The sequence below is a fragment of the Ornithodoros turicata genome, chromosome 7, assembly GCF_037126465.1.
Source record: "Ornithodoros turicata isolate Travis chromosome 7, ASM3712646v1, whole genome shotgun sequence".
In the NCBI taxonomy this organism is placed as follows: Eukaryota; Metazoa; Arthropoda; class Arachnida; order Ixodida; family Argasidae; genus Ornithodoros; species Ornithodoros turicata.
The window spans coordinates 7,444,979-7,461,318 of record NC_088207.1 but is presented as its reverse complement, the minus strand read 5'-3'; the positions used below and the strand labels follow the sequence as shown (position 1 = coordinate 7,461,318).

At 43.0% G+C, this 16,340-nt stretch overlaps 1 protein-coding gene across 1 annotated transcript in view; it reads left to right on the top strand.

Moving 5' to 3' along the window:
* The window catches only part of LOC135400181 (pre-rRNA-processing protein TSR1 homolog), an 83,395-nt gene that overhangs the window by 52,938 nt on the left and 14,117 nt on the right, over window positions 1-16,340 (top strand). Inside the window, exons 14-15 of the mRNA XM_064631919.1 lie at window positions 12,762-12,903; window positions 13,538-13,589. Of these exons, the coding sequence (XP_064487989.1) occupies window positions 12,762-12,903; window positions 13,538-13,589 (194 nt within the window). The remainder of the gene's footprint in view (window positions 1-12,761; window positions 12,904-13,537; window positions 13,590-16,340) is intronic.

The following is a 16,340-nucleotide window of genomic DNA, read 5'->3' as shown; positions in this document are numbered from 1 at the left end:
GAGTATGGGAAACGAGTGGCTCAGAATGGACAAAAGGGAAGGTTACGGATTATCTAACGGAGTACCAGACGATGACTGAAAGTGGGGATTCAAGAATTGTGCACAAATAAATATAGATATATAGCTACTAAATTTACATAAGCGGATATAACGAGCCAGGACTAAGATTCAGACCATTTGGTGTGAGACACTTGAATTGCGAAATTAAGTAGGACTCTCTATTCTTACGTTTAATGTCGGTGCAGAACCCAGATTCTAGCAATATAATTTTCAAATCAGTTTCAAAATCGTGATTAGGTTGATTGAAGTGAATGGCGACAGGAGTTTGGCGGGCATTTAGGATATCAAATTTGTGGCCATAAAATCTTTTTCTCATTGTGTTGGAGGTTTCACCGATGTATTGTGAATTGCACTTGCTGCAGAATATCAAGTAACAAATATTGGGTGAATTACAGTGGAGTGAATGACGAATTTTCAAACAGAAGTCACCCAAAGTGCTACGGGCAATGGTGGACGGCGCGATAAATTTACAGGTCTGGCACCGTGTACTACCACAGGGATAACAACCCGGCGAGCGCTTCATCATGCATGATGACGTGAAGATGGCGCGCAAATTTTTCGATCTACGGAATGCTACTAATGGGGGAGTGGGAAAAATTTCCTTTAATTGCTCATCAGCATGTAATATATTGAGGTGGCGTCTAAGAATGGAATTGGTATTGACAAGTGAGTTATGATATGTGGTGGATAAAACTACATTACTTAAGTCCTCTTTGCGTTTCGGGGTGAATAAGGACTCCCTGGATAGGCTAGATGATTTGGCAAACGAGTCATGGATGAGTTCAAATGGGTAATTTCTTTTTTCGAAATCAGATACCATTTGCTGAGCATGTTTTACAAAATCAGTCTGATCTGAGCAGATTCGTTTCAGGCGCAAGAACTGACCATATGGAATACTCCTTTTCTGGTGATTGGGATGATAGCTTTCATAGTGGAGATACTGGCGCTTGTCCGTTGGTTTCTTGTATAGTTCAGTGGTCAGCCTACCAGATTTACATGACACTGTCACATCAAGGAAGTTGATGGATGACCTTGAATAGTTACAGGTAAATTTAATTTTGCTATGCAGAGAATTGAAGTGATCAAAAAATGACTGCAGAGATGCCTCATCACCAGACCAGAGGACAAAAATGTCGTCGATGAACCTGAGATATATAAGTGGCTTAAGGGGGAAAGAATTGAGGGCTGAGTTTTCAAAACGACCCATGAATAAATTGGCATAATTAGGTGAAACCCGGGAGCCCATGGCAGCGCCATGAATTTGGACGAAGTGTTGATCGTTGAATACAAAGTTATTACAGCTAAGAACTAGTTCTAAAAGGGGGATGATAGCGGGCATGGGAAGAATATCGGAAGGGTGAGAATTAAGGAAGTGTTCAACAGCAGAGAGACCTTCGTCATTGGGAATGTTAGTGTATAGCGAAACGACATCCATTGTTGCCAACAAAATGTCAGCATGGTTACTGAAATGGTCATGGACAGCGTTAATTTTGGAAAGGAAATCGTTTGTGTCTTTGACAAAGGATGGGAGAAGGGGTGGGATGTGTTTGATGCAGTGGTCAGCAACTAAGGATAATTTCTCTGTCGGTGTGTTTATTCCTGAAATAATGGGTCTCCCAGGGTTATTGGGTTTATGAACTTTGATCAAAAGATAAAAATTACCTGGTGTAACGTTCTTAGGACGAAAGAATTTGGAAATATGGGACGGGATAAGTTTACTAGTGACGAGTTCATCAATTTTCTTATTAATAAGAAGACAAAAGGAAGGGGTTGGATCCTGATCGATAGCTCTGTAGAATGAGCGGTCACTCAACTGCCTGTCTGCTTCCGCGATGTAGTCGGATGTATTGAGAACAACTATACCGCCACCCTTGTCCGCTGGTCTGATAATAATGTCACTACGGGCTTTAAGATTTCGTAGCGCTACTTTCTCACAATTAGACAAGTTATCAGTGTGTACAATAGATTTCGAATAATTTGTCTTGATATCCTTGTGAACGGCCTTGATGTAATTGTCAATAAGGGGGCTAGTTCTAGAGGAGTCCGGCGTCCAGCTAGAGGGGTTTCGGAAGGGCGCAGCATCTGAGCTAGGTTTATCGTGAAAGAAGGTTTTCAGGTGCATTCTCCTACCTAAGTTGTGCAGATCGTGCAGAATTTCAAATTCATCAATATTACGCTCCGTAGGTACAAAACTGAGACCTTTTGAGTAGGGGTGTGCGAATATTCGAATTCTCGAATCGAATCGAATATCAAACGCTCGAACTATTCGATTCGCGAATCGAATATTCAATATTCGATTTTTCGAATATTCGACTATTCCACGAATATGAACGACACAACCCGAAAGTGGGCTTCACCTGATGCTTCCATGCATTAGGTGGAGCCTCCTTTACGAAATTGCCTTTGCTGCAGGACCAACACAGGCTGGACGGTGTTTAGTTTAAGATAACGTTATCCAAAGTTAGTTTTGTAGACATTTTATGTGGAAGGGGCGGCGCCCCTCCCACATGCAGTTTAGCAGTGCCGACGAGGGACTTTGATTTGATGTCTGTGAGGTTGCCTTTAAAAAGTTAGGACTCTTGAATAATGACTACAGCCCATGAACAAGAAGGGAATCTTAAAGATGTCCTTTACGTCTAAAATTTCAGTAGTGCAACTTCCTAGGACGAGTGCAAAGAAACTAAAGGGTGTTCATGGCAAAACTGCGGCGGGATGCCAATTCGTTTGTTTCACAAATGGGCTGTGGTTGTCTGAAACAATTACAGCCTGATCCTTATAATTTGCTACTGCCTGACATAAAATTTGAAATGAAGGTAACCACTCCAGTACTCCAGTAAGTGTGGGCTCACCTGAAAAGCAGGAAGCACTCTCATGTAAAATTAAAGAGTAGGGGCTTTAAACAGAAGAAGTGCATGTCTCTCTCGTGACAGTTAACGCCAGATAAATTACACTAAAGCCATGGGCTACAAATTGGAAACTTTTAGCGCGAAAGTCACATATTGTAAATTTTGCACAAATATTCGATATTCGATTCGGTATTCGGAATTTTTTTCCCCCATTCGATTCGATATTCGATTCGACTTGAAATATTCGGATTCGCACACCCCTACTTTTGAGAGAACACCAAGTTCAGCCTCGTCGAGGGTCACATCAGAAAGATTAAAGACGGTGTTATGGCCAGGAGTCCGGCGTCCAGCTAGAGGGGTTTCGGAAGGGCGCAGCATCTGAGCTAGGTTTATCGTGAAAGAAGGTTTTCAGGTGCATTCTCCTACCTAAGTTGTGCAGATCGTGCAGAATTTCAAATTCATCAATATTACGCTCCGTAGGTACAAAACTGAGACCTTTTGAGAGAACACCAAGTTCAGCCTCGTCGAGGGTCACATCAGAAAGATTAAAGACGGTGTTATGGCCAGCCTTCGTGGAAGATGGTTCAGAATTTATCACGTCACAAATGCCATGCACTAAAATGGGAGATAGAGTAAGATCATCACGTTTCGATTTTTTGGTTTTGATTTCGTGAATTTTCTTCAGCTTATTGGCAGTGAATTCAGAGAGATTAAGAACTTCATGTTGAGAGAGTTGGTTCGCAAGCTGTTTGAGCTGGTTATCAATATCTTTCAAGACGTAAGAACTTTCCTGTCTGAGAATTTTAACTAGTTGGAGCGACGCATTATTGAGAGCGGTAGCCCACTTCGTAGAGCTCAAGGGGGAATGGAACTTAAAAGACGGCGTGATGGACAATGATAAACCTTTGGGAATTATACGTTGAGATATACAATCTGTATAAAAACTAAAATTAGACAGGAATCTAGCTTTCCTAGCCAAAAGTTTACGCGCTTTCAAGAAGGGCACTGAATGACGTTCATCGTTCTGTACAAGTCATTGTGTCCGGCCGGACCTGCGTTGTCTAGACTGCTTACGTGTTGTCATAGGGAAGCGACGGCTAACTCTCCTCTGTGCCCTGGCTGGAGGAGAAGAGCGTACTTGAGCAGACGCACCACGCGAAGTAGAAAAAGTCCTTGGTGAAGAACACACGTTCACACAGTCAGACACCCCTGGAGATGCATCGGGGTGAAGTGGGGATCGCAGGTGGACTCCGGCACTATGGTTAACACACTCCGCAGGAGAGAAGCTGATTACGTTGTCAGCGGCTGGAGAAGAGGCCGGGGGACTGTTGATGGGTGAAGCTGGAGCTTGTGGAGAAGAGGTCTTGGGCACAGGGGTTGTAGGAACCAACGCAGGATGGGAAGCAGAAGGGGCTGGTTGGTCGGCTTCCCACTACCGTAACTGCATCCTCACGCACATCTTGCAAGACCTCCCACCCCCAGCTGTGACGTCTTCCGCCTTTGAGCTGCGTCTGGAAGATTTCCCCCCCCCCTTCCCCGTCGATCAGAGACCATCCACTTCTACAACCGACGCCACGACTGCGCGCTATGCCGACGTTCTTGCTCCACTTAACTCGTGCAACGACCAACCAGCCCCTTCTGCTTCCCATCCTGCGTTGGTTCCTACAACCCCTGTGCCCAAGACCTCTTCTCCACAAGCTCCAGCTTCACCCATCAACAGTCCCCCGGCCTCTTCTCCAGCCGCTGACAACGTAATCAGCTTCTCTCCTGCGGAGTGTGTTAACCATAGTGCCGGAGTCCACCTGCGATCCCCACTTCACCCCGATGCATCTCCAGGGGTGTCTGACTGTGTGAACGTGTGTTCTTCACCAAGGACTTTTTCTACTTCGCGTGGTGCGTCTGCTCAAGTACGCTCTTCTCCTCCAGCCAGGGCACAGAGGAGAGTTAGCCGTCGCTTCCCTATGACAACACGTAAGCAGTCTAGACAACGCAGGTCCGGCCGGACACAATGACTTGTACAGAACGATGAACGTCATTCAGTGCCCTTCTTGAAAGCGCGTAAACTTTTGGCTAGGAAAGCTAGATTCCTGTCTAATTTTAGTTTTTATACAGATTGTATATCTCAACGTATAATTCCCAAAGGTTTATCATTGTCCATCACGCCGTCTTTTAAGTTCCATTCCCCCTTGAGCTCTACGAAGTGGGCTACCGCTCTCAATAATGCGTCGCTCCAACTAGTTAAAATTCTCAGACAGGAAAGTTCTTACGTCTTGAAAGATATTGATAACCAGCTCAAACAGCTTGCGAACCAACTCTCTCAACATGAAGTTCTTAATCTCTCTCAATTCACTGCCAATAAGCTGAAGAAAATTCACGAAATCAAAACCAAAAAATCGAAACGTGATGATCTTACTCTATCTCCCATTTTAGCGCATGGCATTTGTGACGTGATAAATTCTGAACCATCTTCCACGAAGGCTGGCCATAACACCGTCTTTAATCTTTCTGATGTGACCCTCGACGAGGCTGAACTTGGTGTTCTCTCAAAAGGTCTCAGTTTTGTACCTACGGAGCGTAATATTGATGAATTTGAAATTCTGCACGATCTGCACAACTTAGGTAGGAGAATGCACCTGAAAACCTTCTTTCACGATAAACCTAGCTCAGATGCTGCGCCCTTCCGAAACCCCTCTAGCTGGACGCCGGACTCCTCTAGAACTAGCCCCCTTATTGACAATTACATCAAGGCCGTTCACAAGGATATCAAGACAAATTATTCGAAATCTATTGTACACACTGATAACTTGTCTAATTGTGAGAAAGTAGCGCTACGAAATCTTAAAGCCCGTAGTGACATTATTATCAGACCAGCGGACAAGGGTGGCGGTATAGTTGTTCTCAATACATCCGACTACATCGCGGAAGCAGACAGGCAGTTGAGTGACCGCTCATTCTACAGAGCTATCGATCAGGATCCAACCCCTTCCTTTTGTCTTCTTATTAATAAGAAAATTGATGAACTCGTCACTAGTAAACTTATCCCGTCCCATATTTCCAAATTCTTTCGTCCTAAGAACGTTACACCAGGTAATTTTTATCTTTTGATCAAAGTTCATAAACCCAATAACCCTGGGAGACCCATTATTTCAGGAATAAACACACCGACAGAGAAATTATCCTTAGTTGCTGACCACTGCATCAAACACATCCCACCCCTTCTCCCATCCTTTGTCAAAGACACAAACGATTTCCTTTCCAAAATTAACGCTGTCCATGACCATTTCAGTAACCATGCTGACATTTTGTTGGCAACAATGGATGTCGTTTCGCTATACACTAACATTCCCAATGACGAAGGTCTCTCTGCTGTTGAACACTTCCTTAATTCTCACCCTTCCGATATTCTTCCCATGCCCGCTATCATCCCCCTTTTAGAACTAGTTCTTAGCTGTAATAACTTTGTATTCAACGATCAACACTTCGTCCAAATTCATGGCGCTGCCATGGGCTCCCGGGTTTCACCTAATTATGCCAATTTATTCATGGGTCGTTTTGAAAACTCAGCCCTCAATTCTTTCCCCCTTAAGCCACTTATATATCTCAGGTTCATCGACGACATTTTTGTCCTCTGGTCTGGTGATGAGGCATCTCTGCAGTCATTTTTTGATCACTTCAATTCTCTGCATAGCAAAATTAAATTTACCTGTAACTATTCAAGGTCATCCATCAACTTCCTTGATGTGACAGTGTCATGTAAATCTGGTAGGCTGACCACTGAACTATACAAGAAACCAACGGACAAGCGCCAGTATCTCCACTATGAAAGCTATCATCCCAATCACCAGAAAAGGAGTATTCCATATGGTCAGTTCTTGCGCCTGAAACGAATCTGCTCAGATCAGACTGATTTTGTAAAACATGCTCAGCAAATGGTATCTGATTTCGAAAAAAGAAATTACCCATTTGAACTCATCCATGACTCGTTTGCCAAATCATCTAGCCTATCCAGGGAGTCCTTATTCACCCCGAAACGCAAAGAGGACTTAAGTAATGTAGTTTTATCCACCACATATCATAACTCACTTGTCAATACCAATTCCATTCTTAGACGCCACCTCAATATATTACATGCTGATGAGCAATTAAAGGAAATTTTTCCCACTCCCCCATTAGTAGCATTCCGTAGATCGAAAAATTTGCGCGCCATCTTCACGTCATCATGCATGATGAAGCGCTCGCCGGGTTGTTATCCCTGTGGTAGTACACGGTGCCAGACCTGTAAATTTATCGCGCCGTCCACCATTGCCCGTAGCACTTTGGGTGACTTCTGTTTGAAAATTCGTCATTCACTCCACTGTAATTCACCCAATATTTGTTACTTGATATTCTGCAGCAAGTGCAATTCACAATACATCGGTGAAACCTCCAACACAATGAGAAAAAGATTTTATGGCCACAAATTTGATATCCTAAATGCCCGCCAAACTCCTGTCGCCATTCACTTCAATCAACCTAATCACGATTTTGAAACTGATTTGAAAATTATATTGCTAGAATCTGGGTTCCGCACCGACATTAAACGTAAGAATAGAGAGTCCTACTTAATTTCGCAATTCAAGTGTCTCACACCAAATGGTCTGAATCTTAGTCCTGGCTCGTTATATCCGCTTATGTAAATTTAGTAGCTATATATCTATATTTATTTGTGCACAATTCTTGAATCCCCACTTTCAGTCATCGTCTGGTACTCCATTAGATAATCCGTAACCTTCCCTTTTGTCCATTCTGGGCCACTCGTTTCCCATACTCCTGACCCCCCTTCCGCGAAACTGGGTTGACAAGCCTTTTTGTTCACAACAACACCTTTTACTGTTCTTAAACAGTTAGAGGTTTCCTATCCGTCTGCCCAGCTATTCATTGTACACAGACATGTGGCACCATATCTCCTTTCCTCTTCCCTTTCTTTGTACAGCAGTGTAACAACAACAACAACTTTATTTGCGGCCTAGGAGAGTGGGGAGTTTCATCGCAACAGGCGATACTCTACCCCAGTGCTTGGTGGAATGGGGCGAATAAAATAACGAGCCCCTTTACAATAACGATCGAAGTCCGATGGTGTCCAGAAATGTCAGAAGAGCTTTGAGCGCAGAGCGTTGCTGGGCTGGATTGGGCCAGGGACCAAGCAATTTCGGTAGGGAGAAAGGGCGAGAGTCCAGCTGACGAAGAGACTCGGAGAGTGTGATTCGGGAAGGTTCGTAGTGAGGGCAATGAAGAAGAATGTGCTCCAGATCCTCAAGAGCACCACAGTGGCAACAGGTGGGAGAATCAATTTGTCTCAAGCGGTAACGCCACTGAGCTGTAAAGGCCACATCGAGGCGCATGCGGTGGATTAATGCAGCATCCTGACGAGATGTGTTTCGTGGCATGCGGAAAGCGAGCATGGGATCAACTCTGTTCAACATAGAGGGGGGAAGAATGTCGGTTGTCCGTTGGCGGGAAGCCAGGGGTGTCACTAGACGTCGCAGAATTGAACGGCGGTCTCCTCTGAGCAGAACAATACGGGTCCGGTTCCGAGACGAGAGTGCTGCTTCTGCGGCGCTGTCGGCCTGCTCGTTCCCCACGACACCACAATGGGCTGGAACCCACTGGAGAACGAGCCTGTGGCCTGCGGCGTAGATAGTGTGGTAAGCCATTAACACGTCGGTGACTAGGGGTGCGGATGGGCCTCGTATGCCGGAAGTTTCAATTGCTTGAAGTGCAGATATATATGTCAGCAGTGTATATGTCTATACTATATATACTTATGTGTGTCACCACTTCACTTTGCACCTGAGGAAGCGTGGACCTCCACGCGAAAGCTTGTACAAATTAAACTTAAACAAAAATCTTCAGTGTCGGCTTCTGTATTTTGTTTATGTGATCTACAGGACTTGACTCCCCTCTTCGTATACGCATCTGTACATTTGATCCAAAAATTTTCCCTCTCTGGGTCTTTAGAGATCTTCGAGGGTGTAGAACTAAAAGTATTATTCGATATAGCGCCTCAGCATTCATGTACCAGACGTCAAAGCATGTACGGTACCGCAGCCTTTAAATGCGCAAGTTTTCCTGCATGGAGCATTCTGGAACGTCAGAAAAGCCACAGAGCGTACCAGATTAACGTGCCTATTTTTGCATTTCATTGCCTGTTTTCGTATTTTTGAGGGCCTAAATGCCTGCCTATTTCCGTCGTCTTTGGTGCCTAAATTTCTGGGCCCTACTCATGTGTATTATACTGTGTAAACTGAAGATTTACAGCTTATTCAATCTGTTTCAACCAGAATTGGGTTGAATCCGGTTCAGTTCAACCCGATTACACCGGAATTATTGAAGCTAAATATAACCGGATATTTACCCCCGATGCTGCTGAAATATATAACCAAAAAAAGTCAGGCCCTACATACACTTTTCATGTCCCTTTCTTTCGGTGGTCTGACTTCCCTACAGATTGCATATTGATACTGCCAGTCAGGGGTGTGCGAATATTCGAATTCTCGAATTACATTAGAATATCAATCATTTGAAGTATTCGATTTGCGAATCGAATATCCAATATTCGATGAACACACCGCTGAGTTACGCCATCCCGAAAGTGGGCTTCACCTGATGCTCCACCTGTATGAGGTGAAGCCTGCTTTTCAAAACTGCCATTGTTGAAAGACCAACTCAAGTAGACCATTTTTGTTCAGCTTAAGATAATGTTAGCCAAAGTTATTTATGTATGCTTCACATGGGAGGAAGGGGCGATGTCCCTCCCATGAGCGCATTAGCAGTTCCTGCGGGGAATGTTGACTTGATGTCTGGCAGGTTGCCTTTAAAAAGTTAAGACTCTTAAATAATGCTTGCAGCCTAGGAACAAAATGGGCGTCTTACAGATGTCCCTTACATTCAAAATTTTAGCGACACAACTTCCCCAGGGGACACACACATTGCAGCAAAGAAGTTAAAGGATGTTCATTGCAAAGGTGAGGCAGGACGTCAATTTGTTTGTTTCACAAGTGACCTGTGGATGTCCAGAAACAGCTACACAGCCTCATCTGTGTAACATACCACTGCCTGACATCAAATTTTGAAATCAAAATTATTACCCCAGTTAATGTAGACTCACCTGGAAAGTAGAAAACACTATCATGTAAAATTAAAGAGTAGTGGCTTCCCACAAAAAAATTGTATGTCTCTCTTGTGACAGTTAATGCCAGAAAAATTACACTAAAGCTATGGACCACAAATTGCAAACTTTTAGTGCAAAAAGCATGTATTGTAAAATTTGCACGAATATTCGATATTCAATTCGGTATTCGGCTTTTTTTCTCCCATTTGATTTCATATTTGATTCGACTTTATATATTCAGATTTGCACTCGCCTAACAATTCTGTATTATTCTAACTACGTTTGACCAGTCACAATTTGGTCCAGGACACTTAAATTAGTTAGCAGGAACACTACACATGCGTAACTATAGCCTCGTATTTTTTGTGCTAAACTCAGTGAAACCTGTTACATTACATCTTGATATGCATCATCATTGCTTGCATTAAAATTTGGAAGACCTCGAAGGCCAAACTCTCAAAAGCATGGTGCCACGTACAGGCAGGACAGGGTGAACAAAAAGCACTAGCTCTTATTTGCAGCACCATCTTGTGCCACTTGCACAGGAATAAAAACACTACTGCACTGGCAGCAAATGTCTAATCCGACCAATAGAGTGCTGCCATGCTTGTACATTGTGTGTGCTTGTGCCTTGCTTCAGCTTACACTGAGATCGATAGGGTGAAAAATAACATTTATTAAACGGTGACAGAGTGTTAAGACCTTAAAGTGTTAAAAAAAATGGTCAGATGCACGGAAAACAATCGTAACACAAAGACAAAATCCAACAATTTATTGCGCAGTCAAAAACGTCTGCGATGGTACATGTAGCACCAGACACTGTACTTCCCAGTGATGGCCAGTAGTTAACTACATTTAGTTAAACTACTAGTTAAACTACCTGATTGTAGTTAAAAGGTAGTTATCAACTACTTGCAGAAATGTAATGACAACTACTAGTTAAACTACTATTTTAAGTAGTTAACTACAGTAGTTAGGTTACCGATGGCGCCAACTACTTCCGAGTTTGTCGCAAGCTTTACAGCACGATTGTGCTTCCGACTTTTACCTTGAGCTACTTGTTTGATGAGAACGGAGGTGCAGAGCAATTGTGTCGTGCATGTGTACTAAATCTTCACTTTTAATGCTTGTCTAGTGAAGCCTCATTTGCTGTGAAATAATTCTGCAACTTAGTTTATCGCGTAGGCACAGAATGAATCCCGCCGCAAGCTTTGTATTTAACGATCGTAGCAATGGCTTGAGCCAAAATTTATCGTTGCTTGTGATTCATATTTAGGTGTCCAAGAACACTACAAGAGATTGGTGTTGATGGAGAACGATAAGTAGTTATAGATGTAGTTAAACTACATTGCGGTAGTTAAAGAAGTAGTTTTAACTACTCCCCTGAAAAGTAGTTGAACTACTAGTAGTTAAACTACTCAATCGCGAAATAGTTAGCAGTTATATTTAAACTACTGTAGAAGTAGTTAGTGGCCATAACTGGTACTTCCACAAAAACTGAAAACAAATTGTGATTGCAGAAGTCTTGTTGCTGATGCAAGTAAAAACTACACTCTTCCTAGCCTTGTAACTCATGCTGTAGTGAAAATGGCAAGACATGGCAGGTTGCTTCGTTGTTTGCTGTGTATGAGCGCCAACTGACTAAGCATATGCGTGCCATATGCAAGTGCGCATTATAGGGTGGAAATTATGGTACTTTAAAACCAGCATGTTTGGCGACTGTTGGGGACTTGTCCACTGCAGGGTGACATTACCCAGGAGGTGACAGGCTTCCTGTTGCAGTGTAGAGGAGGCCAGTGAGAACGTGTAAATGTAGATACCATAAACACCGCTAGGCCAAGACCCAGTGGGTGACAGCCAAGGAGACTCAAGCCCTAAGTGTATGACGTAGAGGAGGTGGACCATAACTAGGGCCTGACTTTTTCGGGTTTTATTTTTGGCCAAATTCGGGGGGTAAATATTGGGTGATATTTTTCATTTGAAAATTCGGGTGTATTCGGGTTAAATCCCGTAATGGCGTATTCTGTCGTCAGGAATTCGGGTGTATTCGGGTGATTTTTTTTTGTTTAATAAAAATTTGTCTTAACATGGAACTAATGTTTAGCAATGTTATCAAACTTTATTTTAATGCACGCTTATGAGTGTGCCACGTGACCCGGATGTTTTCGGGTAGATTCGGGTTAAACCCGAATTTTACAGATTTCGTTCGGGGGGTAAATATCGGGCGGATACGGGTTTAACCCTAAAAAGTCAGGCCCTAACCATAACCAGGTTTCCATCGACCAGCAGACAACCCACATTCCTTCACCAGAGACAAGGAAAAGCTCTCAAGCTTCTCTCGAGCTACTGCAGTCCCCACTCATGTGCCTTTTATTCGCTATTGCTGCCAATTTTCCAGCTCCTCCTTCCAACCAACATGAGATAACCTTATCAATCATGCATCCACCTGAACACTGTCTAAAGCATTCACTGCCTGGCATGTTAAGAAACAGATCACGAAACATCGATTCCAGTCATGCTTTTTAGCGAGCGCAAACACCAAGAAGCTCCTTTACTGTGCTTTGAGACATGCATTTTTATTATTTGCTTTTGCACGAGGAATAGTGCAAAGCTCTCAAGTTTTCACCAATTGTAGCAGTTTAATGTCTAAATTTGGATTGAAACTGGCTGCTTTGAGACTACACAGGTATGTTCTCCTGTTCTAGGTATCGAGGACTAAAAAGCTTCCACACTTCACCCTGGGATCCCAAAGAGAACTTGCCCTATGATTACGCGAGAGTTGTTCAGTTTGAGAATTTCACTAGGGCCAAGAAAAGGATACTCGCGGAAGAAAATGATGGAGCTCTGGTAAGTGAAACGTGTCTTATTTTGAGTTTATCGGCAAGCATAAAGAAAAGCTTGGAGAAACTTCTTTTTTCTTAATTCATAGATATTGAGTATTTTTATTTTCCACAATTTAAAGGGCATCTCTGAAGTAACAATAAATACCCAGAAGGTTTTTTTTTTCAAGTGGACCTAGAAAGAAATTGAGGCTTTCAGAACTGTTTCTGGTTCCCAAAAAACCTATTTTCACCTGAAGCTAAAGCTCTGAGCATAGAGTTGTGCATGGCTGCCAATACCATTGAGCTGGAAGAACTAAAGTGAAGAGTAGTGAAATTAGGCAAGAACATGCTGTTGTAGCAGCACAGTGAAATGCAACGTCATTGAATTAATATGCCCTGCAGCGAGTCCTCAGAGGAATGAGGCTCCAATCCTTCAGAGTCCTCTACTGATGATCTTGAAGTCCTGCAGTTTAGGATAGTGAATGAAGGACAGAATATATGACAGGGTGCTGCAGGTGGTGTTATGCCACTGCCTTGAAGGCACAATGTACGCTTATGCAGGTACATTTTACTGAGGTTTTACTGTAGTAGTGTGACAGTTTGATGAAGAAAACAACTGTGTAATCCCTACTAATAAACCATGGCTTGTGTCTTTTCAGCCTGGCTGGTATGTCACCATTCATGTAACTGATGTCCCCAAGAGAGTTTATGGTAAGATTTCAAACCAATCCGCGTGGATTCTTGGTTGTTTGATGTAGCACATGGCATTTGGTCTCCTCCGTTGTTGTACAAATTTGATGAATGGCATTCTTTACCACTTCAGCAACAAACACGAAAAACGTGGCCTCCTCGATCATCTCCGAGGTCATCTGCTTTGCGTTCGCGTCACAAGTATGCTAAGTGAAAAGTCTTCCGTAAACGTGACAATTTTTGTCGATGAGAGCGAGTTCCAACTCGACCGTGCCTTTTGCCTTGACTTTTGTGTGGTAGGTAATGCGCTACTAATGCCATTACTTCTGATAAGTAATGCCATTACTTTTGCATTACTTCGCCAAAAACCCTTACAATCAGCACCACTCATTCGGCTGAAGCAGGTGACGAAACGAAATGGGGGTGCTATATTGTACAGACATCTTCCTGATTGTGGGATAGCTGCCTAGGGATCCCATGCCTCGGACTTTCAACATTCGATCTCGTCGGAAGGGATGAGGTGCTGCCTCTTCACTTCCTCTTCTTTGAAGAGGGCATTGTCTGAGATGACTTGAGCCTCCACAGTACCACACGGATCACGTGTCCTTGTCCGACACATGATCCATGTGGTACTGTGGAGGCTCAAGTCTCGTGTTCTTGTCGGTGACTTTTAGCGTTTACACAGTGCAAAGTCGAAAAGAGCCAAACCTTTGGTACTTTATCACTTGTTGGAGGCTATTTTCTGTTACATTTGCCCTCCATTTGATCCAAAAGTGCCAAGGGGAAAGAAAAATAAAGGTGGTGGAATAACTATACGTGACGCTTCAACAGGTGTTAACCTACAGGTCAATAATCTTTCCTCTGTGTTCTCCGTGGGTGCGAGTGTGACTTTCTTGTCGTTGCTAAAGGCAAATAGAACAATCCAGGGATTTTCCCAGCTTCTACACGACACAATTTTCACAGTCCTTTAGAGTTTATACAGTGAAGGAATGTTGTTCTGAACATAGATTGAGAAGTTACCCATCAAAAAGAACTCGTTACAAGTTAAGTTACTGTGTGAAAAATGTAACTAAGTTAATAACAAAGTTCTTCAGCCTGAAATATAACTCGCAGTTACTGAGTTACTTAAAAAAAAGATCGAGTTACTTCCATGTTACTTCGGACACAAAACAGCATTACGCAGGTGCAACACGCTTAGATCGTTTTCGTTTATGTACAACAATATATCTCTCCCAGTTTGTAAACAAATGGCGTCATAGTGTTCGACAGCGCCACAAATTTGGTAGAATTGAACTACGCTCGAAGCTAGAGAACAAGGTCGCGCCCGAAAGCCACAACGGTTCATCATAATTTCAATCTCATTGATTGAATATCACGCTTTATGGCGAAAGATGCCATGAGGGAACCGGAGAGAAAGCAAGAAAATATGTGGTCGTGAGTGAAAAGCGAGTTAAAAGTAACTTGGAACTTAAATTAACTCTGGCAAAGTTACCTGAAAAAGGAACGAGTTCCTCTTAAAGTTACCATGGCGCAAAAGTACCAAGTTAAGTTACAACTTACCAAAAAAAGGAACTTAGTTACAGTAACGAGTTACTTGTAACGAGTTACCTCGAACTCTGGTTCTGAATAATGCGTAATGCCACTACACGTTACTTGGTAAAAATGTAATGACGTTACGTTACTCATTATTTTTCTCCAGAATGTAATGCATTACAACAACTCGTTACTCCCCACCTCTGTCCTGCACCAACCCAGAAATGACATTCACCAGACCGACCACAGATATCCACGACTTGCAGATGCCTGGCCGCTGATTGCCAAAGGGCACTTCCTGACTGGGCTTGACCGTGTAGCGTTGTCTCCGCTTTCCGAAGTTGGAATCCCTCTTGTTGTGCATTACATCAAATTGCAGAGAGACTACTCCACTAATTCGCGGCATATTTTCGGCATCGGTGATGGGTGAAGAGTAAAATGGCGCTGTTGTTTTGGAATCGATCTGGCCTGATTGGATAGCCCATTTAAGTACCGCATTTACTCGCGTAATTAACCAATTTTTACCATAGAATATGTTCTCCGCTGGGATTTTGTCAACTCTAGAGCGCTCCATCCTCCAATCACAGAAGCATAACATACCGTACACCCTAATCACACATCGCATCTCTAGCCAAACTTCCAAAAGCCAAAAAGCCAAAAGAGCATTAGTGTGTAAGTGGATAATTTTCCTGCCTTCACAGTTTATGAGTTCGGACTGTGACATATTTGGGTAATATTTTGTGGGGACTGAATTTCATGGTGCATGTTCTCTGTGGTTGTACTGCAAATGTTTCTGTGGTGAGTCATACACCTTCTTTCAGGATTACACCGAACAGATAAGAATCAATGTAGAATGACAAAATTATGTTGAAATGGTTTTGAAATCACGTGCCTACGGAACCTTGACGTAGAGGATTCTTTCCAAGTATACAAATGGTAGCCATCGACTGACGCATGCGGCACCGACCAACAACAATCATAGCAGACGGCACTAGTCATCCTCATCACACTTTCACAGCCATAAGAACAGTTGAAATAATTAAATTATTTCATTAACTCTGTTAAATTTGTATCATCAGCTGTAATGTTATTACATTGTGCTGTCCACCAATATAGCCACTATCTGGGGCTATACAGCTAGCTGTGTTGTGCTAGATAATAAGTAAACTATGCTCGGCACAAGCTTTGTGTAGAGGAATCGTGAAACTTTCATTGATGGTGTTATACATGGAGGACTAG